Below are 23,529 nucleotides of genomic sequence, written 5' to 3'. Positions count from 1 at the left end.
AAGCCCTTTCTCTCCTTGTAGTCCTCCTTGGGCTAAGGCCCTTAATTAGTCCCATAGTCTTTAAATGGCCTCGACCCTGGTATCGAGCTGTACTCCAAGACGATTTCCCTGAAGGCAATGTCCATATCCTCTCTAGGCCTTTCTGTCCCCAGCTCTCCTCCTGGGCTACTAAAAGGGTTCAGTTCCCCTTCTGAGGTGTATCAAAGTCCAGGTCACTTCCCCAGTTGCCAATGGGGGGGGACCCAGGCCCACCCACTACTCTGGGTCCCAGCCTAGGGACCCTATAATAGCAGCCATCCACTCTGTCCCTTTATCTATGCTGAGTCGCTGCTATGATTTCCTGGGCCACTTCCCCACAGGCCCAGCACATTCTTCACCCTTACCTCAGGGCCTCGTCCTGGTTGAGTCCCAGCAGCCAGCCAGGAGCTCCTTCTTGCTCCCCCCGGTCTCTGCCAGCACTGCTCTATCCGAGGTCCTGTAGCTTCATCAGCCAGCCAGGCACACCATCCACACTCCTCCAGCTCCAGCAAGGAACTGAACTCACTCTGGCCCTCCAGCTCTTTTTATACTAACCTGCTGAGCCCTGATTGGCTGCCTCCCCTGCGGCCTCTTTAGGCCACTTGGCGGACTCCACCCTACTGCCTTTTTCTGGGGCGGGATGTGGTAAGACCACAGGGCTCTCCAGAGGGCCTCAAAGAGGCCGTCACAGGTGGTTATACAGCTATTCCCCTTGCTGTATGGGTGACTAAGGCCTGATCTACACTTAAAAATGTTGCTGGCAGAACTGTATAGTTTAGGAGCACAAAAAAACAAACAAACAGTTACCCTCCAGATCCACACAGCTATGCTAGCAAAAGTCCCAATGTAGATGCAGTTATGCCAATAATAATGTCCTTTTGTCAACATAGCTTATTTTGTTTGGGGAACTGGTATAACCTACATGAGCAAGAGTTCTTTATAAGCTGTGTCTCCACCTGTTTTGCTGTTATAGCTACATCAGCAAACCCTTCTTAGCAGAGACAAGGCCTAAAATGACATAATACTGATCATGCTTTTACAGTCAGTCAATGTAGACTACGGCAAGTTGTGTTCAGCAATGTGTTGACTAATAATGATTGAAACCTGCTGGATCAGGGCTTCGTTTAATGCTAACACACCTGCACTTTGGAAGAGTTAAACACAAGAAAGGATATCAGAGCTGTAACAACCCCTGTCACTGCTCCCATCATGAAAGAGCCACTGAATATTCCAAGGAAAACTCCAACTGATTTGAAAAATGCTGCGGCATCAAATGCATGGGTGTTTTCACCTGTTGGCTGGTAGGCAACTATTGATCTAGGGAGAAAAAAAGAGAGTCAGATGACAATGGAGGAGTTAGTGATGGCAACAAAATCTTTTATGCCAGATCATTAAGCAAAGGGATATTGTATTCTGCTAGATTCAGATTCTAAATGCCAATTCTCTTCTGACTGATTCATTACACACCTCTGTAGCATAGACAAAAACGTTAGCAACATTTATCAATTCAGTTCACAAGGCAGAATCCATTTAGAAAAAGAAATGTGGAGATTAAGTTTTTAGAAAAATAATATGATTCATAGCTACCACTTAAACCACAAGAAGAAATAGAAAATTTCACATAGTGGAAGCCTGAATTGTTACTTACGAAGACAAGACAATGGCAACAGCATCATTTAGAACACTCTCTCCAAACAGAAGGGCATAGAGATCGACATCAGCATGCAGCTCATTAAATATTGCCAGCACGGTAACTATAAAAATAAGAAGAAAGAACATGTATGTTAGTTTATTGTGAGTGCTTGTAAGCTGGAAGGAGCAGACATTTTCCAATTTGTCTAAAAGAAGCAGAAACCATAGACTGTGGAACAATTTCAAACCAAAATGGGAAGACTTTAGACATATTTAATTAAGGGTCATACTGTACAGGTAAATTGACTGTTGGAGGTGGAATGACAGTTTTAGGGCAGTCTTGTTCCAAAATGGGTCTGGATCACTTGCTGTGTCTCTCACACACAAGAAATTTCTCTAGGAAGTCCTCCCAACCATTGGACATAAATAGACAACAGTTCCACTCTGCCAGAATCCTACTATTTTTTAAACAATACGTCCAAGTTTCACAATCAAATAGCCAGAAAAAAGTTGTGGACTGGTAACAAACAATAGAAGGCGTTTACAGTCTTTTCACACAAATCTTTAGTATTTCAGTTCTTTAAAAAAAAAAAAAAAAAACTAAAACAAAGAACAAAAAAAAACCACATAAAACCATTCGTAAGTACCTTGTCCAAAAAGTACACTCTATGTTATAAACATATTTGCAAACAGAAGTTGAGAGGGACAAGACAAGACTAGTAATTATTCAAAGCAATCCTTTCAAACAATAACTTCGGTCTGATATTGAGGAAGAAGGTCCTGGAGACTCATCCCATGTGTACCTTATTTTCACTCATCATATGCCAGTTTCCATATAAAAGGAAGCAGAAGTGAATCCAACTACCAGCAGTCCATCTCAACTGCTGGCTGCCACTTCCCATTTTCCCAGAAACAGATACTGAATATGTAAAAATATGTGTTTTAAAATATAGTTCCTGGTTTCAAGTATCAAAGGGGTAGCCGTGTTAGTCTGGATCTGTAAAAGCAGCAAAGAGTCCTGTGGCACCTTATAGACTAACAGACGTATAGGATCATGAGCTTTCGTGGGTGAATACCCACTTCTTCGGATGCATGACATCCTGGTTAGTACTTCAGACAGACATATGCATAACAGTTCTCCAGAGACGTTCATTTCCAAAACATACAACTTTATGGGTCTGTAGCACTTTGAAATTTGAAGACAACATTTCAAAAAAGGTTAAACAGTTGGCTATAAAAAAAGTGTCCTTATACTTGAAATACTACAATATATTAAAATAAAAAAAAACCTTCAAATTTCAAATTGCACCTATTTTATAAAAAGTAATACTACATTTCAAGCAGTGAATCTATAAAGGGATAGCCAGGCTCTCCAGAAAATGAAAAGATTACATTCATTCAACTGAATTAAAGTTTATATTCATGAAACTCTATTAAGGAAAACATATCAGCAGAGCCAACCAGTACATTTTGTTTCTAAATGTGTTGTCTCGCCAGATACCAGCACAGTCTTTGCCAGATACCAACTGTCCTGATGCCCAATATATACATCATACAGTACATACACAGAGTTACCATTGTAAGGTAAGTGAAAAGAAAAAAAAAAAGTTAGAATTGTCAGCTATACATCCTCAATGTGTTATCAATGGAATAATTTAAGTAACTGCAGTACCTGGATCAGTAGCAGATATGACAGCTCCGAAGAGGAGACAGTCTGTATAGTAAAATTTATCAGAGAGTTGTCCCACCAACTTCATTAGTTTTACAACACCATACATGAGATTCCTGCAGTAAAAGAGGATAAAGCAGTGTTTATCAAAACAGGGAGGGTGGTGTCTCCTTTGTGAGGCTCTGAAGAGTATAGGAAAGATAAAATCCTCTCATCACTGCTCAGGTAGGCCTTGCCACACTAAGGGGGGGGGGGAATATCTACACTTGAAATGCTACAGCTTTGGTGTAGGTAGTGTCTACACTGATGGGAGGGGTTCTCCCATCGGCCTAGGTCAGTGATTTTCAAACTTTTTTTCTGCCAACCCAGTTGAAGAAAATTGTTGATGCCCACAACCCAAGGGAGTTGGGGATGAGGGGTTTGGGGTATGGGAGGGGCTCAGGGCTGGTGCAGAGGGTTGGGGTGTGGGGGTGAGGGCTGCAGGGTGGGGCCAGGAATGAGGGGTTCAGGGATTGGGAGGGGGGCTCTGAGCTAGGGGTTCAGGCTCTGGGGTGGGGCTGGGGATGAGGAGTTTGGGGTGCAGGAAGGGGCTTCAGGTTTGGGGAGGGTTCAGGGCAGGAGATTGGGGCACGGGATTACCTCTGGTGGCTCTCAATCAGTGGTGCAGCAGGGCTGCTAAGGCAGGCTTCCTCCCTGTCCTGGCACCGTGGACTGCACTGTGCCCCAGAAGCGGCCAGCAGCAGGTCCAGCTCCTAGGCGGATGCGCACAAACGGCTTTGCGCGGCTCTCACCCGCAGGCACTGCCCCTGCACCCAGCTCCCATTGGCTGGGAAGCAGCCAATGGGAGTGCGGATCCAGTGCTTGGGAGCGCATGGAGCCCCGTGGCACCCCCGCCTAAGAGCCAGACCTGCTGCTGGCTGCTTTCGGGGCATAGCGAGGTGTTGGAACAGATAGGAACTAGCCTGCCTTAACCAGGCAGCACCGCCAATGGGACTTTTAACGGCCTCGTCGGCAGTGCTGACCAGAGCCGCTGCGACCCAGTGCCTTACATTTTGCGACCCAATTCTGGGTCGCGAACCGCAGTTTGAAAACCACTGGTCTAGTAATACACCTCGTTGAGAAGCAGTAACTAGATCGATGGAAGAATTCTTCTGTCAATCTAGCGCTGTCCACGCAGGGATTCAGGTCAGCTTAACAACGCCTCTCAGGGGTGTGGATTTTTCACACCTCTGACTGACGTAATTAAACTGACCTAATTTTCTAGTGAAGCCAAGGCCCAGAGTTCAGTATCGAACAGTGAGAGTGGAACTCTAATCTCTCAACAGTTGTTTCCTCATCATCTGAGTCCAGAGTGTGATATGACCCAACACAGGTCATTTAGCACCCAGGAAGTCAGACATGTAGTTTGTCCCCATGATCAAAAAACACAATCCAACAATTTCCCCTAATGAATTGTGTAGTACTTAGGGAAGGAACTTTGCAGTGTAACAGCTATTAAATTATTTTTTCCTCTGAAGTGAAATTCCCTCAAGGTAGCATATGCAATAAAGCAGCTACTGAGTATATATACGCATTAAAGCTCTTACAAAAGTCCACATGCTGAAAAGATGCAACATTGTTAACAGAGTAAGTATTCACAATCAAAACCATTTTGCTTATGTGTCTTATTTTTAAATAGGTGAAAGAGGATGCTTCTAAAAACTGATAGTCAAGATTCTTGGTTAGCAGTTGCCTCTATTCTCTGGATTAATGTATCTTCATTAGAAATAGAGGCCAATTCATGTAGAATCAAGTATTTTGTAAAGTTTTGTTTTCATAACTGATTAATTGAACCAACAGAACCGTGGATCTCTAGGACTGTAAGGTTGGACAATAGCAGTGACCACCACGGAACTGAATTGTTTGGACAAACTTCGTGGTCTGTTTCTGGCTGCTCTGTAAGAAAGCAAAACCCTATTTGAAGTCAACGAAATTCTAGCATCATTTTAGAGGCTCAATTTTGCCCAAAGGGCACACCAATAAAACCCTAATTGAAAATTTACAGTTACTGTTCTAATCACTCGAAATCAGAAGTTTAGGGAGATATGGCATTTATTTCATCAACTTGAAACTAGTATATAAAAGTTGCACAATCTCACAAAACTCACTCACCCGATAATAAAACAAGAGACTGCAGTTCCTAAAAAGGCATAAGCCAGGATAGACCCCAGATTCCTGAAAAAGTGTCTCTGTATGAGAAAAAAATATATATATTAAAGCTCAGCTATGTGAAAACTCAGACATCAACAAAATGTATAGGACAGCCCTACAGCAAGATAAGGAAACAGCCTTCCACTCTGGGAGGAAATAATATTTCCAATCTTACTATGTAAATCTTCTGTAATATTTAAACAAATTTAATATAAGTCCCACCTGAATCACGTTTAAAACCTTGTGGGGCTTGTTGAGACACAGCTTTATAACCAGATGCTTGTGTGACTAATGTAACAGAGGGCCAAGAGTTTAAAAGAAAAATAACTGTAGGTGATGACCCCAAGTCACAAAGTGCAGTCCTGAATTCCCATCCTCCAATATTCAGAGGTGTTCAGATCGCAGTTTAAGTTTGGGCCCATCTCTCTAAAAGTAACTCACTGAATGCATACAATGCAGAGGAAAACCAGACAATTCACTGGGATATATTGTTTAAGTTTATCTTGCTTATTCAATAGCAATGTTCAGGGGTAAATAATGTAAGAAAACATGTAATTAAAACAGCATTCTATATATTTGGTAGTAAAATAATATACTTTCTCTTAAAACTAGCCAACTGTTTAGAAACAATGGACAAGACTTTCTAGCTTTGCAAGAGACACCACAAAAGAGACACTTGTGCTCAGGACTGCGGCACTAATGGAGATTGTACTCTAGCGGTTAGTGATGCAGCATTAGGCCGAAAGTGTCATGGTTACATTCTCAGAAAGTGCTTACGCTTACCTTCTTCAAGCTGTACCCAGCATGGAAAATAATAGGAGGCAACAGAATGTTGAAGAAAACTTCTGGGTCAAATGTTACCTTTATAAAAAAAAAAAAAAAAAAAAAAAAAAAAAAAAATGTAAAAGCCTATTTAAAACCAAAAAAAGAACGGAGTACACAGACAGCAGTTGCCAATAAAATCCTTACAATTTTACCATTGGAAGTAGTTAATGTTAACAAACAATTTGCTAGGTATTTTCTTTACTACCCATGAAGTAACATTATATATGTGCAAAGGCAACAAAATTAAGGTTTTAATAGAGACCACTGTATTTGGAGAACTTTGGTATAACAATATATTCAGGGTTCTTCTAAAGTTTAACAGTCCCAACTGGCGGCCCCCTCCTTAAATGAACCAGAAACACAGAAATTTAGATTCAAAAGGTGCTGCATAAAGCCCCTTATCATGGTATCAACCATGATGTTTCTGCAGATTTCTGGTTCTTATTTGTAGCGCCAACTCTATTTACACCTTTTGCATATAGTTACCATATGAGTAAGTCACCCAAACCACAGGCGTGCACGTATACACACACACACACACACACACACACACACACACACACACTTTCTTCAGTGGAAGTTGTAAGTGTCAAGTCCCAATGAAAGCCAGGCCAAACTGTTCAAGGCAGCAAAAGAATTTAAAATTAAAGATACACCAGCGATTGTAAAAAGTCAGTGATCAGTACTACTAGAAAACTGTTGTGTCTAACTTAGGGTTTATATGTAAACTCCCAGTTTCAGATATTTTACATTTGATGGAAGGGGGGAGAAATTAAACTAGTTTTTCCTTGAACATAATAGAACTAAAAAAATAGAGAAGAAAAATCAAAGATGCTAAGTGTAGAAAACTCCCTGTACTATAGGACTGAGTTAGACCTCAGTAGCAATTAGTGTCTTGACGTTGCTCCATAAATGTTAGCTAATTATACAGAAATGGCTTTGGTTATACTGAGCATACATTAATTCTTGAACTGTTATGAAAGGACACGTGAACACTATGATACAAAGAAGATACAATTTTGCCAATGAATGCTATACAGAGGACACTTTTGAATGAGTTTAAATAATTTAGTTCTATTACATCTGGAAATACAATACTTAATATCATACCATACACTCAGTTTGGAGGAGAAGAAGGGAAATGTGGGTAAAAGGAGCAGCGTGAAACAGGAAATGTCACCTATGCAGCAGTCATTCACAAAATCTCAACTATCCTTACCTTTCGCAACATGTCATTCTGTTCCACGTTGTGTATTTTTCCAGGGCTTATTTCTCCTTTAAGGGTGTACTCAAAAAACTTTCCACTGACATTGACCAACAGCGTTGTAAATGGTCTGTCCTCCTGCGAGCAGCTGAATGGCTTGTCATGGCCACTGCTGGAGGGAGAACCATATCTCAAGATCACGCCAACAATGAGTCCTGAAAGATAAAATGTTTTTAAGAGTCTGTAATAACATGACTCTGGCATAAGCTGAGAGTTTCTAGATTCAAGTATCACTCAGTGCAGGGGTACCTTGTGGCTACCCACATACCATGCACATATTTTGTAGTGACCGACTGTTATTGCTGTTTCTAAATTAGGAATGCTCAAAGCAGGTCAGGATTAAAGATGCTGGTTTCAATTTAACTGAATAGCAAAATTATTTCTTTCCATGTACTCCTCTATCATGGGGAATTATCATTCAGAATTGTGCTGAAAGCCATATAATTGTAAAATACAGAAAATAAACCATTTTACATTGGCAACATCCCACAGAGATACCAATGCTAACAAATACCAGTTTTAAAATAGTTTGCAAGTTATTTAATTGAAACATACTATGGCAAAATAGATATATTTTTATAGAGTATCATGAAAGCATCACTGCTATAATTCTGCAACCAGCATCAGAGAGAGAAAGAGGGAGACATTCAGTGCATTGCAAATTCTGCAACCAATCATCCAGACAATATGCACCAGGAGCCAGCTGCACTTCAGCAAGGCCATTTGCTGCAAAGGATTTCCATTTCAGTTAAGAACACGTCTCCATCTTTCACAAAGGTGAAAATAAACACAGTAAGATGGTGCATTGCTCATACAATACGTGGAAGGGAACGTGAAAACTGCTCTAAAGCTTTAGAGGAAGACAAATTACTCAGATAGCCCAAAGAAAACAAAAACTATTACTAGGGAAAGATATATAATAGTACAAAGCAGGAATGATTTGTACCCTCTCAAAATATAATTTAAGGGAAGGCTCATGCAAGGAGGTTGGATAATCACAGAATGGGATTGTGATTGTGCTCCGTCCCTATCCACTATCTATTATGCTCTAAAAGAATGAGATTTTAATCCAGCACTGAGAATCCACAGGAACGATCTCAGTATGAATTGTAGTCAGCAAAACCAAGCTAAAAATATAAAGTCACCACTATTTTTGTCACGGGAAAATGAACAAATTGCCACGCCTTTGGGTAAGGTGGTTATTTCGAATATCACTTGTGTCTAGCCACTGTTCCGGGTGCCAATTGCAAGGTGAAGATGAAGACAGAATTTATTGATAAAAGGGATGCTTTTGTCAGAAGTAGTAAGAAACTGAATGGCAACCTCAGGTCATCTTTGCTCACTGTGAGCCTGATCCTCCCTTTCCCTGCCCCACAGAAGTTTGTTTCCCCTAGACTGCAGCCAACTGAAGTAAATAAAAAATAACAGCCAAAGGAAGGATGAGATAACAGAGAAGCTTTTTATTTTTACGGCATCAGTCTCTCAAAAGGTCAAAAAGGAAAGAACCTTGTCCTCTTAAATACATAGTAGAAATGCCAGATTTCATTTAGTAACCGATGGCATACAAGATCACTGGAATAAGTCTCAAACGCCTGCACACACAGAGTCACACATGAACAGCAATCGAGCATAGTCAGCCTCACATCCCACTGTTTTCATAATCAACAGAAAGTGCTGGCAACTGAGAAACTGAAAAGCATTGATAGAGGTTGTTAATTGTATTTTCCAGGCTTCTTTTGCCTGGCATCCAGAAAAAGAGAAGAATTTATATTGAAAAATTGCTATCGTACAAGCAAAGCAAACTGGTCTTATGATCTAGCAGCAATTAACTGTTATTGGAAAATCCCAAAAAGGTCACAAAAATTCATGAGACTGATTTCTTATCAACACCAAACATTCAGGCAATTATATTTCACATTTATATAGAACTTTTAATCCCCAATAATCCCAAAGCATTTTACAAACTACACAGAGGACACAAGAGAAATGTGGGGCGGATGGCTACAGTCAGTCAACATATAGCACCCTATACAACAGTTCAGGCAAGGGAAATTTGGCCAAGCTTAATGGTGCAAATTCTCATAGCTTTACACAGTTGTCTCTCCTCACACTTGTAGAAAACTGTGTTGATGGAATGTGTTGTTTTATTTCATTTTCTGAGAGGATGATTTTCAACATGGATAAATAATCGTTCTAGATCAAGATAGCTGAAATGAACTGTAGTCTCACTTATTGTTTACTAAAAGTTAATAGATTCAATTTTACACAGGTAATGAAAGGAAAGAACCTCAGCATAGAAGAGGACTTTGGCTACAGCTAGACCAGGGGTCGGCAACGTTCGGCACGCGGCTCGTCAGGGTAAGCACCCTGGCGGGCCGGGCCAGTTTATTTACCTGCTGAGGCGGCAGGTTCGGCCGATCGCGGCCCCCACTGGCCGCGGTTCGCCGTCCCGGGCCAATGGGGGCGGCGAGAAGCCGCGGCCAGCACATCGCTCGCCCGCGCCACTTCTCGCCGGCCCCATTGGCCCGGGACGGCGAACCGCGGCCAGTGGGGGCCGCGATCGGTCGAACCTGCCGCGTCAGCAGGTAAATAAAACTGGCCCGGCCCGCCAGGGTGCTTACCCTGGCGAGCCGCGTGCCGAACGTTGCCGACCCCTGAGCTAGACTGAGACTTCAACTTGGAAGATTGTTTGTATTTGATTTTTGTCTGAGATGTGGCAGTGAAGTTTCCCTCTTTTAGCTAGACCTGGAAACTACCATCATCTGCTTAACTCTCTACACATAAAAGTTGGAAATCCCCCTTGCTATTGCATTAGTCAGTCCTATTGTAGTGTTGTACATAATCTTATTATAGAATTGGATCCAATCTACTTTTTTCCTGTAATCAAACTAAAGCAGTTCATTTAAAAGTTTTAGGTGAGATATATTTATAACCAATATGCATCTTTTAAAAATTAAACATACTTTGTTTAATCATTATATAGATATAAATAAAAAAATCAATGCAATAATTAAATCAGCCACCTGGAAAGTACCCTAAAACATGCATGTATTTTTTCTGTACTAATGTAACACCAATGCTCAGCTGCAGCTGAACGGGGATTCACACAACATAGCCACATCTGGACCCACCCTCCTTACAGCACTGAGTCTGGCAACAGTAGGCAACATCAGAAACCAAGTTCTCCAAATGTCCACCCCTGCTTAAAAAGTTGCTCTTCATTTCTTATCTCTGGGTTTCCATTACCTGAAGGGTGGGTGGTCAGCAGAAGTAGTGGTGGCATTTTTGTAGAAATTTTGGTGGTGCCCAGAAACCGCCCCTGCCCAAACTCCGCCCCCCACCTGCCCAAGGCTCTGGGAGGGAGTTTGGGTGAGGGAGGAGGTCTGGGGTGCAGGCCCTAGGCTGGGGCAGGGGATTGGGGTGCAGGCTCTGGGAGGGAGTTTGGGGATGGGAGGGGTGCAGAGGGATGGGGTGCAGGGGTGAGGGCTGTGGGGTGTGACTGCAGATGAGGGGTTTGGAGTGTGGGAGGGGCTCAGGGCGAGAGTAGGGGATGAGGGCTCTGTCTGGGGCTGGCAATGGGGGGGTCTGTGGGGTGGGAGGGGCTCAGGGCGAGAGTAGGGGGTGAGGGCTCTGTCTGGGGCTGGCAATGGGGGGGGGTCTGTGGTGTGGGAGGGGCTCAGGGCGAGAGTAGGAGTGTGGGGGGTGAGGGCTCTGGCTGGGACTGGGGATAAGGTGTTTGGGGTGCTGGAAGGGCTCAGGGCTTGGGCAGAGGGTTAGGGTGTGGGGGGGATGAGGGCTCTGGCTGGGACTGGGGATAAGGTGTTTGGGGTGCTGGAAGGGCTCAGGGCTAGGGTAGAGGGTTGAGGGTGTGGTGCGGGGTGAAAGCTCTGACTAGGGGTGTGGGCTCTGGGGTGGGGCAAGGCTGGGGATGAGTTTGGGGTGCAGGCAGGCTGCTCCGGGACAGGGGCCAGAGAGGAGGACTTCCCCCAGCCCTTTCCCTGCCAGCAGCAGCAAGCTCTGGGGGAGGAGCCTCCCTTTCCTGCCCCCCCCCAGCAGCACACTGTCACTGCATGTGCTCCTAGGGCCCCTCTCAGGTCCAGGAATCTCCCTCGCCTCCCCTGTGGTGGGTGCCGTGGGATGCTGCGTGCGCCTCCTCCCCTGCTGTTGCCCCTGACTGTAGCCTCACCGGGGGTGAGGGATGGGGCGGCCTCCTTGCCCAGCATGGGGCAGGAGCAGTGACTGTGGGGGGTGGGGGGGGGAAGGCCCTGTGCTGCTGGAGGGTCCTGTCGGGAAAGGGAAGGGTTTGAGGGGGAAGGGCAGGCTCAGGGTCAGTCTGCCCTGGCAGTGGAGAAGGGGGGCACTAGGACCCTGCGGCAGCAGTTGCTGCAAGGAAGCAGCATGGAGGAGACAGACAAAGACAGAGACTTTCTGCTCCAGGCCGGGAAGGCAGGGGGGCAGCAAGTTGGGGCCACGGGACACTCGGGGGAGGCGGCAGGTGGGGTTGGGGGGGGGGGACACCCGGCCCCAAATATTGGTGGAGCTGGGCCCCTGGGTTCTGAATATTGCTGGTGCCCGAGCACCACGTGGGTATGGAACTCACCACCTATGAGCAGAAGCAACACAGAATGACAGAGGGAGACTGCAGAGAGACAGGGTGCAGACTGAGGAGAATGTCATAAGTAAGGGCTTGTCTACACTAGAAGCACTACATCAGTATAGCAGCACCAATGCAGCTGTGCCGCCGTAGTGCGTCTGGTGAAGACGCTCTATGCTGATGGGAGACAGCTCTCCCATTGGCATAATAAAACCACCTCTGCGAGAGGCGGTAGCTATGATGGCGGGAGAAGCTCTGTTCACACCAGAGCTTAGATTTGTGTAATTTACGCTGCTCAGGGGGGTGACTTATTCACACCCCACAGCGACATAAATTATACCGAAGTAAGTGGTAGTGTAGACCTTGCCTACGTGGAAACGGGTATAAATGAGGAAGGGACTTGGATAGGGCCTCTCCTATCATTTCACAAGATCTATGGCTAGCCGCATCAAAATTATTAGTATAAGTGATTAATCTACTGGGGGTTTAACAGACCGGCTAAAAGGGGGGGGGGGAATCTGATCTTGTCTTGCAAAGAGATATTTAGAAATAGTTTGGACCCAAGACACAGGTTTTGTAAATAAAAACTTACATTAAATACCTATATACCTGCATCACTGCAAAAAACAAGATAAACTATAACCTTGTCCACATTGTGTGGGGTTATCTTTGAAATGGCAGCCTTCAAAGCCCTGAGAGGCAACAAAAGAAGCTAGTAAGGAACATTTTATTTGAATAGTGGGAAGCCAGGGAAATTCCATCCCCTTAATATAATTATACAAGAGGTGGAAATTACTAGAGCTAGGCAGGAACCAGATCTTTTCATAAGAAATTCTGCAATGTCAAACTTTGTTCAGTTCCAAAATAGAATGAAAAACATTTTTTCCAAATTTCCCATTAAATGAAATTTTAAAAACCCCACAAAACACATTTTAGATCAAAATGTTTTGTTTTAGTTTTGCCATATCAAAATGTTTTTTGAGATATAAAATTTCAAAATGAAAAGTTGTTTTGAAACAAAAATATCCAGATGTTTCACTTTGGAAAATGTTGAAACAAAATGTTTCAACCCCATCAAAATGTTTGTCTCTTGCCCCCCTCTCTCCCACAAAGACAAAATTTTGTCAAAATCAACACATTTATGTGAAACATTTTGCTTACAAAAAAATGGGCATTTTTGTCAGACAGACATTGCTCTAAAAGGTACATGTGCTTTGCCTATCAGTTCAGGAGATGGATGGGCTTGTTACCAAAGCACAGAACTGGGCTCTATTCTAGGCTCTGCCACACAGTTTTAATATGACCTTGGGAAAGTTATTTAACTCTTAGTACATCTGTGAAGTAGATTTATTTTACCAATCAGGAAAGTGAGGTGCAGAAAGGATGAATTCATTAACAATTATCCAGCATTTTGAGATCCTCTGGTGTAAAATGTAGAAGTATTTTATTTTCTGCTACGTATTCAACCTTCTACATGCCTTGGTCTGGCTTAGAGACCTTTGGGTTGCTTTCACATCTCCCTTCAGACATATGACAAATAAATCAACTCTGAAAAGCTGCCACATGCCATTAAGTTTACTTGCTTGTGATAGGGCTGCATGAATACAAAACTATAGAGATACTTAAGTTTTAGGTAGACTGATCATTTTGATTTACAACATCAGAAAGGCTGGATTTGCAAGCCGCGCGCTGAAGTTTATACATCACAAGGAATACAAATTCATCTTTTAGACAGTCTCTCTCAATATATGGCTTAACCCAATTCCAGAAGAAGTGTGACAGAAAAAGAAGCCAGATTTAGCATTGCTTGATGGGAAAGTTGTGTAATCCTGGTTTACTTCAGCATTAATTCCTGCCATGTTATCACTAAGCATAAATCTACTAGAGCTTTGATTCCATTACTGTTAGATAAAGCCTTAAGGATTCTAAAAATAAAAAGTCTATGTAGCAAATTGCAGAATATGTAGTGATTCTGTTTCCTCATTATGAGGACTCTTTGGTGAAGAGTTAATTAAGAATCAGAATCAATACAGAAAATACTTGTCTGGAGGTCTTTAGGAGGAGATTTTACCTCATAAAAAGAGCCAGGAGCCTCTAGGCTAGGATCTCAAGTACAGTATTGTATTTTTGGCTATATTTACACTGCACAATTCACTCAGGTGATTGGCACCCAGGTCACCCGAGCCTGGGGTGTGAGCAAAGCCCTGCCCACATTATCCTCATTCACTCGTACATGTTTGGGGGCCAATCCTTTGTGCTAAGATGCTCAGGGGAACTTGTCTGTCCTTCAAGGGAGGGGGTGGGGGGAAAAATTGTGGAAAGGCACTGGAGGACTATCAGCACTCGAGTAATTTAGCCTGCATTCTCACTGCAGAGTGGGTGGATTCCAACCTGAGTTCAAGCTGAGCCCAGCAGAGTAAACTAGCTCAGGCTTAAAAGCACCTCCACAGCTGGGTCAGAGGGTATTCTGTGTGGATGGTAAGAGGGTTTGGGTTAAAACCAGTGCCTGAGTTAATTGTGCAGTGTAGACCTACCCTTCCAGTGCTCCTAACCTCAAGGGTCAAATAAGGCACCATTGCAAGAGGAATATCTTCTGTAAAACTGCTGGAAAGAAGCTAAAACATTTCTTGTATTGAACTCAGGGGAAATGGTTTGACCCAAGACTCTGAAAAGACTAATTGGCCAGAGGACATGTTTGCGTTACCAGACACAGCAAACTGAGGTCTTGTCTATACTACACTGTTAAGTCGACATAAGGCAGCTTATATCAATCTAAGTGTGGAGGCGTACACACTGCAATGCCCCTCCTGCCGATTTAACTCTGCTGCTACACCAACATATCAAAACCACCTTGACGAGAGGTGTAGAGCTTATGGCGACAAAGTTAGAGCAATGCAGTGTCAGTGTGGACACTGCATGGCTTATGTCACCCTAAGTGGCCTCCAGGAAGTGTCCCACAATGCCCATCGTGACTGCTCTGGTCACCAGTTTGAACTCTGCTGCCCTGCAGCCAGGTATACAGGCATGCATTCCTCCCCCTTTACAGTCCCAGGAATTTTTGAAATTCCTCTTCCTGTTTGCTCAGCATGGAGAGCTCCCCGCTCTCCTACAAACGGTAATTCCTATACATATACAGTGGCAATCGGTGCATTTGCATTATAAAATTAACATATACACAGCAATCATTACTACAGCACAAGAAAACAATACCTGGGACAGACATTACTGGAACTCGTTGTCAAAATGCTCCTTCAGAGCCTCCCTGATTTGAATACCCCCCCCACCCGCATTGCCCTCCAACAACCCTAGTATCTGGCTGCTCAAAAGCAGCAGCCCAGCGAATCCACCTCAATGTTCCACCCCTGCGGAAACGTCTCCCCCTTAGTTTCACAAATGTTATGCAGAGCACAGAAGGCTGCTATTACCATGGAAATATTTTCCTCATTGAGGTCTAACCTGCCAAAAAGGCAGTGCCAGTGACTCTTTAATCAGCCATTTGTCCTTATTGAATTTCATCCTATTTACTTCAGGCCATTTCTCCAGTTTGTCCAGATCATTTTGAATTTTAAACCTATCCTCCAAAGCACTTGCAACCCCTCCCAGCTTGGTATCATCCGCAAACTTTATAAGTGTACTCTCTATGCCATTATCTAAATCATTGAGGAAGATATTGAGGAGAATCGGACCCAGAACTGATCCGTGCGGGATCCCACTCATTATGCCCTTCCAGCATGACTGTGAACCACTACTCTCTGGGAATGGTTTTCCAACCAGTTTTGTGCCCACCTTATAGTAGCTCCATCTAGGTTGCATTTCCCAAGTTTGTTTATGAGAAGGTCATGCGAGATAGTATCAAAAGCTTTACTAAAGTCAAGATATACCATGTCTACTGCTTCCCCCTCATCCACAAGGTTTGTTACCCTGTCAAAGAAAGCTATCAGGTTGATTTGACATGATTTCTTCTTGACAAATCCATGCTGACTGTTACTTATCACCTTATCTTCTAGATGTTTGCAAACTGATTGCTTAATTATTTGCTCCATTATCTTTCTGGGTACAGAAGTTAAGCTGAGTGGTCTGTAATTCCCTGGGTTGTCCTTATTTCCCTTTTTATAGATGGGCACTATATCTGCCCTTTTCCAGTCTTCTGGAAACTCTCCCATCTTCCGTGACTTTTCAAAGATAATCGCTAATGTCTCAGATATCTCCTCAGTCAGCTCCTTGAGTATTCTAGGATGCATTTCATCAGGCCCTGGTGACTTGAAGACATCTAATTTGTCCAAGTAATTTTTAACTTGTTTTTTCCCTATTTTAGCCTCTTCTGATCCTACCTCATTTTCACTGGCATTCACTACATTAGCTGTCCAATCACCACCAACCTTCTTGGTGAAAACCAAAACAAATAAATCATTAAGCACCTCTGCCATTTCTGTTATCCCTCCCCTCCTTCAGTAACGGACTTACCCTGTCCTTGGTCTTCCTCTTGCTTCTAATGTATTTGTAGAATGTTTTCTTGTTACCCTTTATGTCTCTAGCTAGTTTGATCTCCTTTTGTGCCTTGGCCTTTTTAATTCTGTCCCTACATACTTGTAGTATTTGTTTATATTCATCCTTTGTAATTTGACCTAGTTTCCACTTTTTGTAGGACTCTTATTTTTAGATCATTGAAGATCTCCTGGTTAAGCCAGGGTGGTCTCTTGCTATACTTCTTATTTTTCCTACGCAGTGATAAAATGATAACTTATTATTATAAGAGTCAAACCTAATTTCTGAAAAAAAATTTTTAGAATTTACTAGGTGCAAGATGCTTTCCAGAGTTCCAGTGTAGCAATGTTCAACTTAATTGTCTGATAGCTTTTACACTGGCTCCCCACTAAGGCTACAATTTTTTCATGGAGGTCACAGAATCCGTGACTTTCAAAGATGTCTGTGACTTCAACCCCGGCGGCTGGGAGCTGCAGGGTCCCATCACCTGTCGCAGTGGCAGGGAGCTGTGAGGTATACCCGCCGCCTGAGGCAGCAGGCCCCCAAGCTCCAAGCCACGATGGGCAGCGGGGGTACCCCGCAGCTCCCTGGCTGCCAGGATGGGGGTAGGGGGATCCCTGGCAGTTTTCCGGCTGTGGGCAGGGGGATCCTTGCCGCTCCCTGGCCCCACAGGGGACAGGGGGACCCTGGAGCTCTGAGCCCCCATAGGTGGCAGGGGCCCAGGAGCTCCCAGCCCCCCTGCAGCTGCCCCAGCACCTTCCCATTTTAATCATGGGAATTTTTAGTAAAAGTCATGGACAGGTCAAGGGCTTCCGTGAATTTCTCTTTACTGCCCGTGACCAGTGCGTAACTTTCACTAAAAATATCCATGACAAAAATCTTAGCCTTATTCCTCACATATGGAAACATACAATTGAAAATTAGAACAAAAAGGCACCTCAACATTGTATGTACAAGACGCCAATAGGAGACTGAGAAGTGCAACTGTAGCACATCTTTCTTTACAACCATTTATTGAGGAAGAGGTCTTTGGCCTGGTACATATATTTGCAAAACAACAACAAAAATTAATGTGCACTTTGAACACTCTGCACATGTCATTCAATCTAGATAATACTACGCAGTAAACCTTTGATATATGTGTAAACTAAGTGCCAGAAAATATTAATGATAAAGTAAAGTTTGTTGTAATTATCACATACTTTCCTCCCATTTCTTCACACACACTTTGAAAGGCATTCCCTACAGCCCACCATAAGCTCTTAAATTACTCTTGTTCTCTTCATTAGACAGCAGAGATGAGGCACAAGAGAGCTAAGACTTCAAAAATGAAGAGTGTGTGAAAATAAGGAATAAAACTTTAAAATGGTAACTGGGATGATTCTGAACTGTGAATCATATTAATGGTTGCAAAGGACTAGCTATTAAAGAAATACCTGCAAGTCAGCAGGACTGGACAAGCTACAGCAAAGAGCTTGACAAGAAATGAGGAAGAAAACTGCTGAAAAGGTAGTAATCATTTCTGATAAGTCTTCGGGAACAGATGAGGTGTGATGCAATTGAAGAAAGGCAAATACACTGCCAGTCTTTAAAACTTGAGACAGACTTATACCCAGCTGTACTGTAATAACCACATAACTGCATTTAAGAAATAACAAGAGGATCTGTGTAAACACTTGAAGGAATCCGGTGTGCAGTAATTAGATTTCATGGGATTATGGGTTCATAAGATATACCAGACAAGCCAGCTCAAATCTTAAATTTGGGGACATCCATGAGGTTATGCCACACCATCTCCTTCCCATCTCTTCTAGCCAATGCTGAATGAAAGAAAATAAGATCGAGCATACCAAAACCTTCTTTTTTGCAGGATCTAGGAAGAATCTCTTCACCATTCAAATATTGACCCAGAGAATTTTTATTTTTTTTTAAAACGTAACAGATTAGGGGGACGCAGTGGACAAAAATTAACTTGATTTCAGCAGGACTTTTGAAGCAATTTTATAAAAAAACTTGAGAAGTTAAAAAAAGACTATAAACAGCATAGTACAAAATATATCCCGACTTACCATCGTATGTCGTATAGTATTCTACAAAGGCAGTATAATATTTTCCATTTTATATTACATATGAACTATTGTTTACAGTAGATTAGTTACATATTACAATGTAGTTTAAAAGATGCTTGACAGATACAAGCAGAAAGTAGTCAAAAAGAGTGCATTTTCATTCGGACCAATAGAAAAATAGTGGGTGCAAGGGTGTGATCAAACACCCAGCAAAAATCAGCCCTGGAATTTGCACTTTTTATTTTAATAGTCAGCAATCTGGAGAACATTGTTCATTCCAGCGTGACTGACTACCACAGTTATAAAGCATCAGAAAAAAAAACCCATTAAAAACACCGGAAAAAGATCAAAATTGCATACCCATTATGGCAAATGTAGAGAGATGAGCAGATAAAGGGATACTAGCCACCAAAGTATAGTAATACCTATGGGGTAAAAATGATAGCCAGTAGTTATACAACTGGACTCTGCTATTTAGCAAAAAAAAGTAAAGCAGAAAAAAATATATATATGCTACAGTGCAGTGGTTTTCAAACTGGGGTATGTGTACCATAGGGGTACGCGAATTCTCGTCAGGGGGTACATGAGAAAAATCCTGTAATGGCAGACAGCGCGTTTTATTTAGTAAAGTGGTTTTCAAACTGGTGGGCGTGGAGGAATGCTCGGAGGTGTGAGCTGAGCCCCCATTTGGAGTTACTGTTTTTGCTTGCACTCCTCCACACCCAGGCTTGCTGGACGGCCCGCTGAGGTGAGTCAGGGGTTGCAGGTGGCGCTCCCTCCCTGAGCCCTGCTGCACAGGGCTGGCCTGAGCCACTGGGTGTTGCCACCTGCCCCCCGAATGTTCCTCCGCACCCCTCTACAGGGGGCGTACCCTATAGTTTAAAAACCTCCAGAAGCTCTTGCTAAATGGACGGCAGAAATCTGGGGGGGCAAGTGACCCCTCATACACCCGCTGCGTGTTGCCTACTCAGATTGGTGAACTCAGTAGACTACATTATTTGGAAAGGGGTACGCAGCCTAAAAAGTTTGAAAACCACTGCTATAGCATATAGGAAGTTGAAGACTTACAATACAAGAGACAACTGCCATCCCATACGGTGTACATGTGGTGTACTGATACAAGCACGGAACTGTGAGTCAGGGCTCCTGAACTGGTTACTACTGACTCACCAGAAGAACTTGGACAAATGACCTCACTTAAAGAGACACCGTCAATTTACAGGGGGCAGAGAAAGTGGGAAAATCAGAATGTTTGGTCAGAAAATATTATTATTTATTTTTGTTACAAGTAACACCGAAGATTTCTGTAAGTGAAATAGATTTGAGAAATGCCTACTTTTTCTGTTTGTATACTTTGTAAAGCAGTTTGTGTTTACTCAATGGTTCCCCTGTATAGCAAATTCTCCCTGTTCATAAGAATCCTCCACACAGGAAAAGGATAAGCAAAAATAGGAACAGGATTCTGAAGACAAAAGTTTAGCAGGAAGATTCAGGGGCAAAGGTAGTACCTGAAACTACTTTAAATTGCTTTCTGAAGTTTACTAACTTTGAAGTTGACAGTGTCACTTTAACCTCTGTATTGGTTTACCCATTTGAAGAAGAATGGTTGTCATGATTAACTAACATGAGTGGGAACTAAGGGATCTGGGTTCTAATTTCAGCTTTGCCACACAGACTTCCTGTGTAATCTTAGGTGAATCTACCTCAGTTCCCCACTGGTAAAATTGAGATAATACTTCACTTTTAAAGCACTCAGATCCTGGGACAAAAGGTGGTATTGGACTAACTCCTTCTACCTTTATTAGTTCTCATTAAAATTCATGGAAGTTTTTGTATGAGTGAGGAGTGCAGGATTTGGCCCAGTTATTCTAAGAGGAGGGAATAATGCTGTTTTACCCAACCTTAGTACAACCACACTTTGAATATTGTTCTTTTTAGGGCCCCTCAGGGCCACACTCAATACTGTCTAGCTTTTCAAAGACTAACACTAGACAGTAACAAAATCTGGAGAATGTCACAGAAGTTTATTTAGCACAGAGGAGAAAAAAAGAGTAAGGTTCAATAGGGCAACCATGTACAACAAATCTGGAGAGGGATTAATAAGATAGAACAGAGCCTTTTCTTCCAAGAGTGAGCAAAATGGCCAAACTATAGAATAAATAATGTTACAGGTTCTGAACATTTGGTGCATCTCAACCATGGAAATATATAAATGTGGTGTATTTAGTTAACTCTAGAGACAATTATCTCTGGGGGGAGGAGGGAGAATAGCTCTCTGTATATAGGAAAACATTACAGGCACCTGCATGGGACACAGTCAAAAACAAAGATACCTGTGGGATTAGTGCAGAAAAGAACCTGCTGAACCTAACTAGTTTTGGAAAGTCTCCCATGGGCCATCCACTCCATTATTTATTATTGTGAGATATTTTAGATTTAGAAGAATTTCCTACTAGCAAGTTTTGACAGTTCATTGGCTCCAGTTGAGAACATGTAAGCCACAGCTTGGAAAGTAATTAGAAAATTAATGTCAGAATCTGGTAACGTTTTATCTGACAACTATGCTTTTCCTCCAGCCATTCCCATACACAAGAATAGGTCCAAAAAATAAATATGCCATGTTTAAGATCTGACTGAAAAGTAATAATCAACCAAGTGGCAGGGGCGGCTCTATGTATTTTGCCGCCCCAAGCACGGCAGTCAGGCAGCCTTCGGCGGGAAGTCCGCTGGTAACGTGGATTCGGCGGCATGCCTGCGGTCCCGCGCCTTCGGCATACCCGCCGCCAAATTGCCGCCAAAACCGCGGGACCGGCGGACCTCCCGCAGGCATGCCGCCGAAGGCTGCCTGACTGCCGCCCTCATGGTGACTGGCAGGCTGCCCCCCCGCGTCTTGCCGCCCCAGGCACGCGCTTGGTGCGCTGGTGCCTGGAGCCGCCCCTGCCAAGTGGAAGTAGTCAAAACTAACTGCTTACAAAAAATGTTTGAAGACACTAACCTTTTATGCAAACCTAGAGCTTTACAACACAAAATCGCTCTGCTAAAAATAAGCTGGTTCCCTTGTTCCCAATTAAATACTGAATTCAGCAACTGTGAAGTTTTGTCCCTTCAGTATGCAAGTCTCTTCCTTCGTTTTGAACGTACTGAGAGGTCACTCAAGGGGGATGATTCAGTAGAATTCTTAGACTTGGATTTCATCCCTTTTCTGCTAAATTTATCAGCTCTATTTGGCACATAATAGAAATAAAATAGCAGATTCAAATTATCATTCAGCGTTTGTTCCAAGAAAAGCTATTGCCATTCTTACGTGCTTTACTAACTAGCTGGATTATGTGGCAGTGAGGGTGGATACAGAAGTTGGGACACGGGTTTAGGTTTCCATGCTCCCAGCTGGTAGGTATTATCAGGAGCAGCATTGACTTTATTTCCTTGCTATTTATGTGTGACAGTTAGTGTATCAGAAACACGTGTTACCTTTCTTTAATTCAAGGAAACGGCAATACCATTCCATTCATTTGAATGGATCAGTATTATAATGTTATGAAATTCTGGTCTGCTTATGAAAACAAACTAAGCCTTGTGTCATGAACAGTAATACTCTGCAGTTCTCTATTGCTCCTTTGACCCGAGAAACTCAAAGCCCTTGACAAAGAACTCACTCCTCTTGTTCTTAATTTGAAAGATCAGTGTATCATCTGTTACTATTTTGAGTTTACAAAACATGAAATGCATTAGTTCATTTAGGATTTCAGTCTAATGCCTCACAAAAGATTTAAAAACTAAAATTAATGTTTTGCTTGCTACTCAAGTCAAGGGCATATAATTACAATAGACCAATCGCACCCAGCTGAAAATATTTTTTCAAGTTTCAGACTTCATAATACATCAGGAGTTTTGTTATTATTTGTACTAGAGAAGTGCTTTAGGTTCCAGCTGAGATCAGTGCCCCATTATACAAGCCACTGTCAAGATTCATGTTCAGATAATCCCTGCCCTAAAGATTTTACAATCTTTGGTCCAATTCTCCATTTTGATTCATGCAATCACAAAACAGAATTGGGATCCAAACAGACAAGAGACATAGACAGGAAGTATTATCTCCATTTCACAGAAGGGAAACGGAGGCATAGAGAGATTAAGTGACTTGCCCCAGGTAATCTAGGATGTCTGTGGAAGAGATCTGTGAACTGAGCCCAGATCTCCTAAATCCCAGTCTTGTACCTTAACCACAAGACCATCCTTGGAAACTGGGTTATATAATAGAAAGCTCCAATCCTTCATTACTCATACTGTTCTAGAGATAATATATATTATATACTTAATCATACCTAATCAGCTAATGTGTATGCTATTGAGTGAACATCACTAGCTTTAATGTACCAGCATCAGAGAGGTTTGATTGCAAGTACTTCGGAAGCAGAGTTGATTGCTCTTGTGATGCTTTTCAAGGCTAAAATTAGTCTTCTCTATTTCCCCAAAGTTAAAGACCACATTGGTTTAAAATAAACGTTTTGCAGGTTGAAATTGCTTCCCATAATAGATAAATATAAACTTTAAAAAAACTTTTAAAGCTATTTCATACTACACTGTTACTTTAGATTTCAAACAGACCTAGCTATTGAGTTCTACAATTCTGAGGAGATATTTAAAAGTTATGTGATCAGTGAAACAGAATTAAGACCCACTTAGGGAGATTTTTTTTTTTTATAAAAAGAAGTCTCTGCAGTCTGATGAGCTGAGCTATTCCTTCTGACAGATGAAGCCCTAAGCCTGGAAGGACTGGGAC

General features: G+C 42.6%; 1 protein-coding gene across 1 annotated transcript in view; it reads right to left on the bottom strand.

Moving 5' to 3' along the window:
* The window catches only part of SLC9A7 (solute carrier family 9 member A7), a 104,846-nt gene that overhangs the window by 36,642 nt on the left and 44,675 nt on the right, over window positions 1-23,529 (bottom strand). The window contains exons 2-7 of the mRNA XM_065411081.1: window positions 7,554-7,753; window positions 6,293-6,370; window positions 5,471-5,547; window positions 3,323-3,435; window positions 1,667-1,772; window positions 1,180-1,335 (exon numbers count right to left, since the gene is read on the bottom strand). Coding sequence (XP_065267153.1) covers window positions 1,180-1,335; window positions 1,667-1,772; window positions 3,323-3,435; window positions 5,471-5,547; window positions 6,293-6,370; window positions 7,554-7,753 — 730 coding nt within the window. The remainder of the gene's footprint in view (window positions 1-1,179; window positions 1,336-1,666; window positions 1,773-3,322; window positions 3,436-5,470; window positions 5,548-6,292; window positions 6,371-7,553; window positions 7,754-23,529) is intronic.

The sequence above is a fragment of the Emys orbicularis genome, chromosome 1 (genome assembly GCF_028017835.1).
Source record: "Emys orbicularis isolate rEmyOrb1 chromosome 1, rEmyOrb1.hap1, whole genome shotgun sequence".
Classification (NCBI taxonomy): domain Eukaryota; kingdom Metazoa; phylum Chordata; order Testudines; family Emydidae; genus Emys; species Emys orbicularis.
This window is presented reverse-complemented; position numbering and strand designations above follow the sequence as displayed.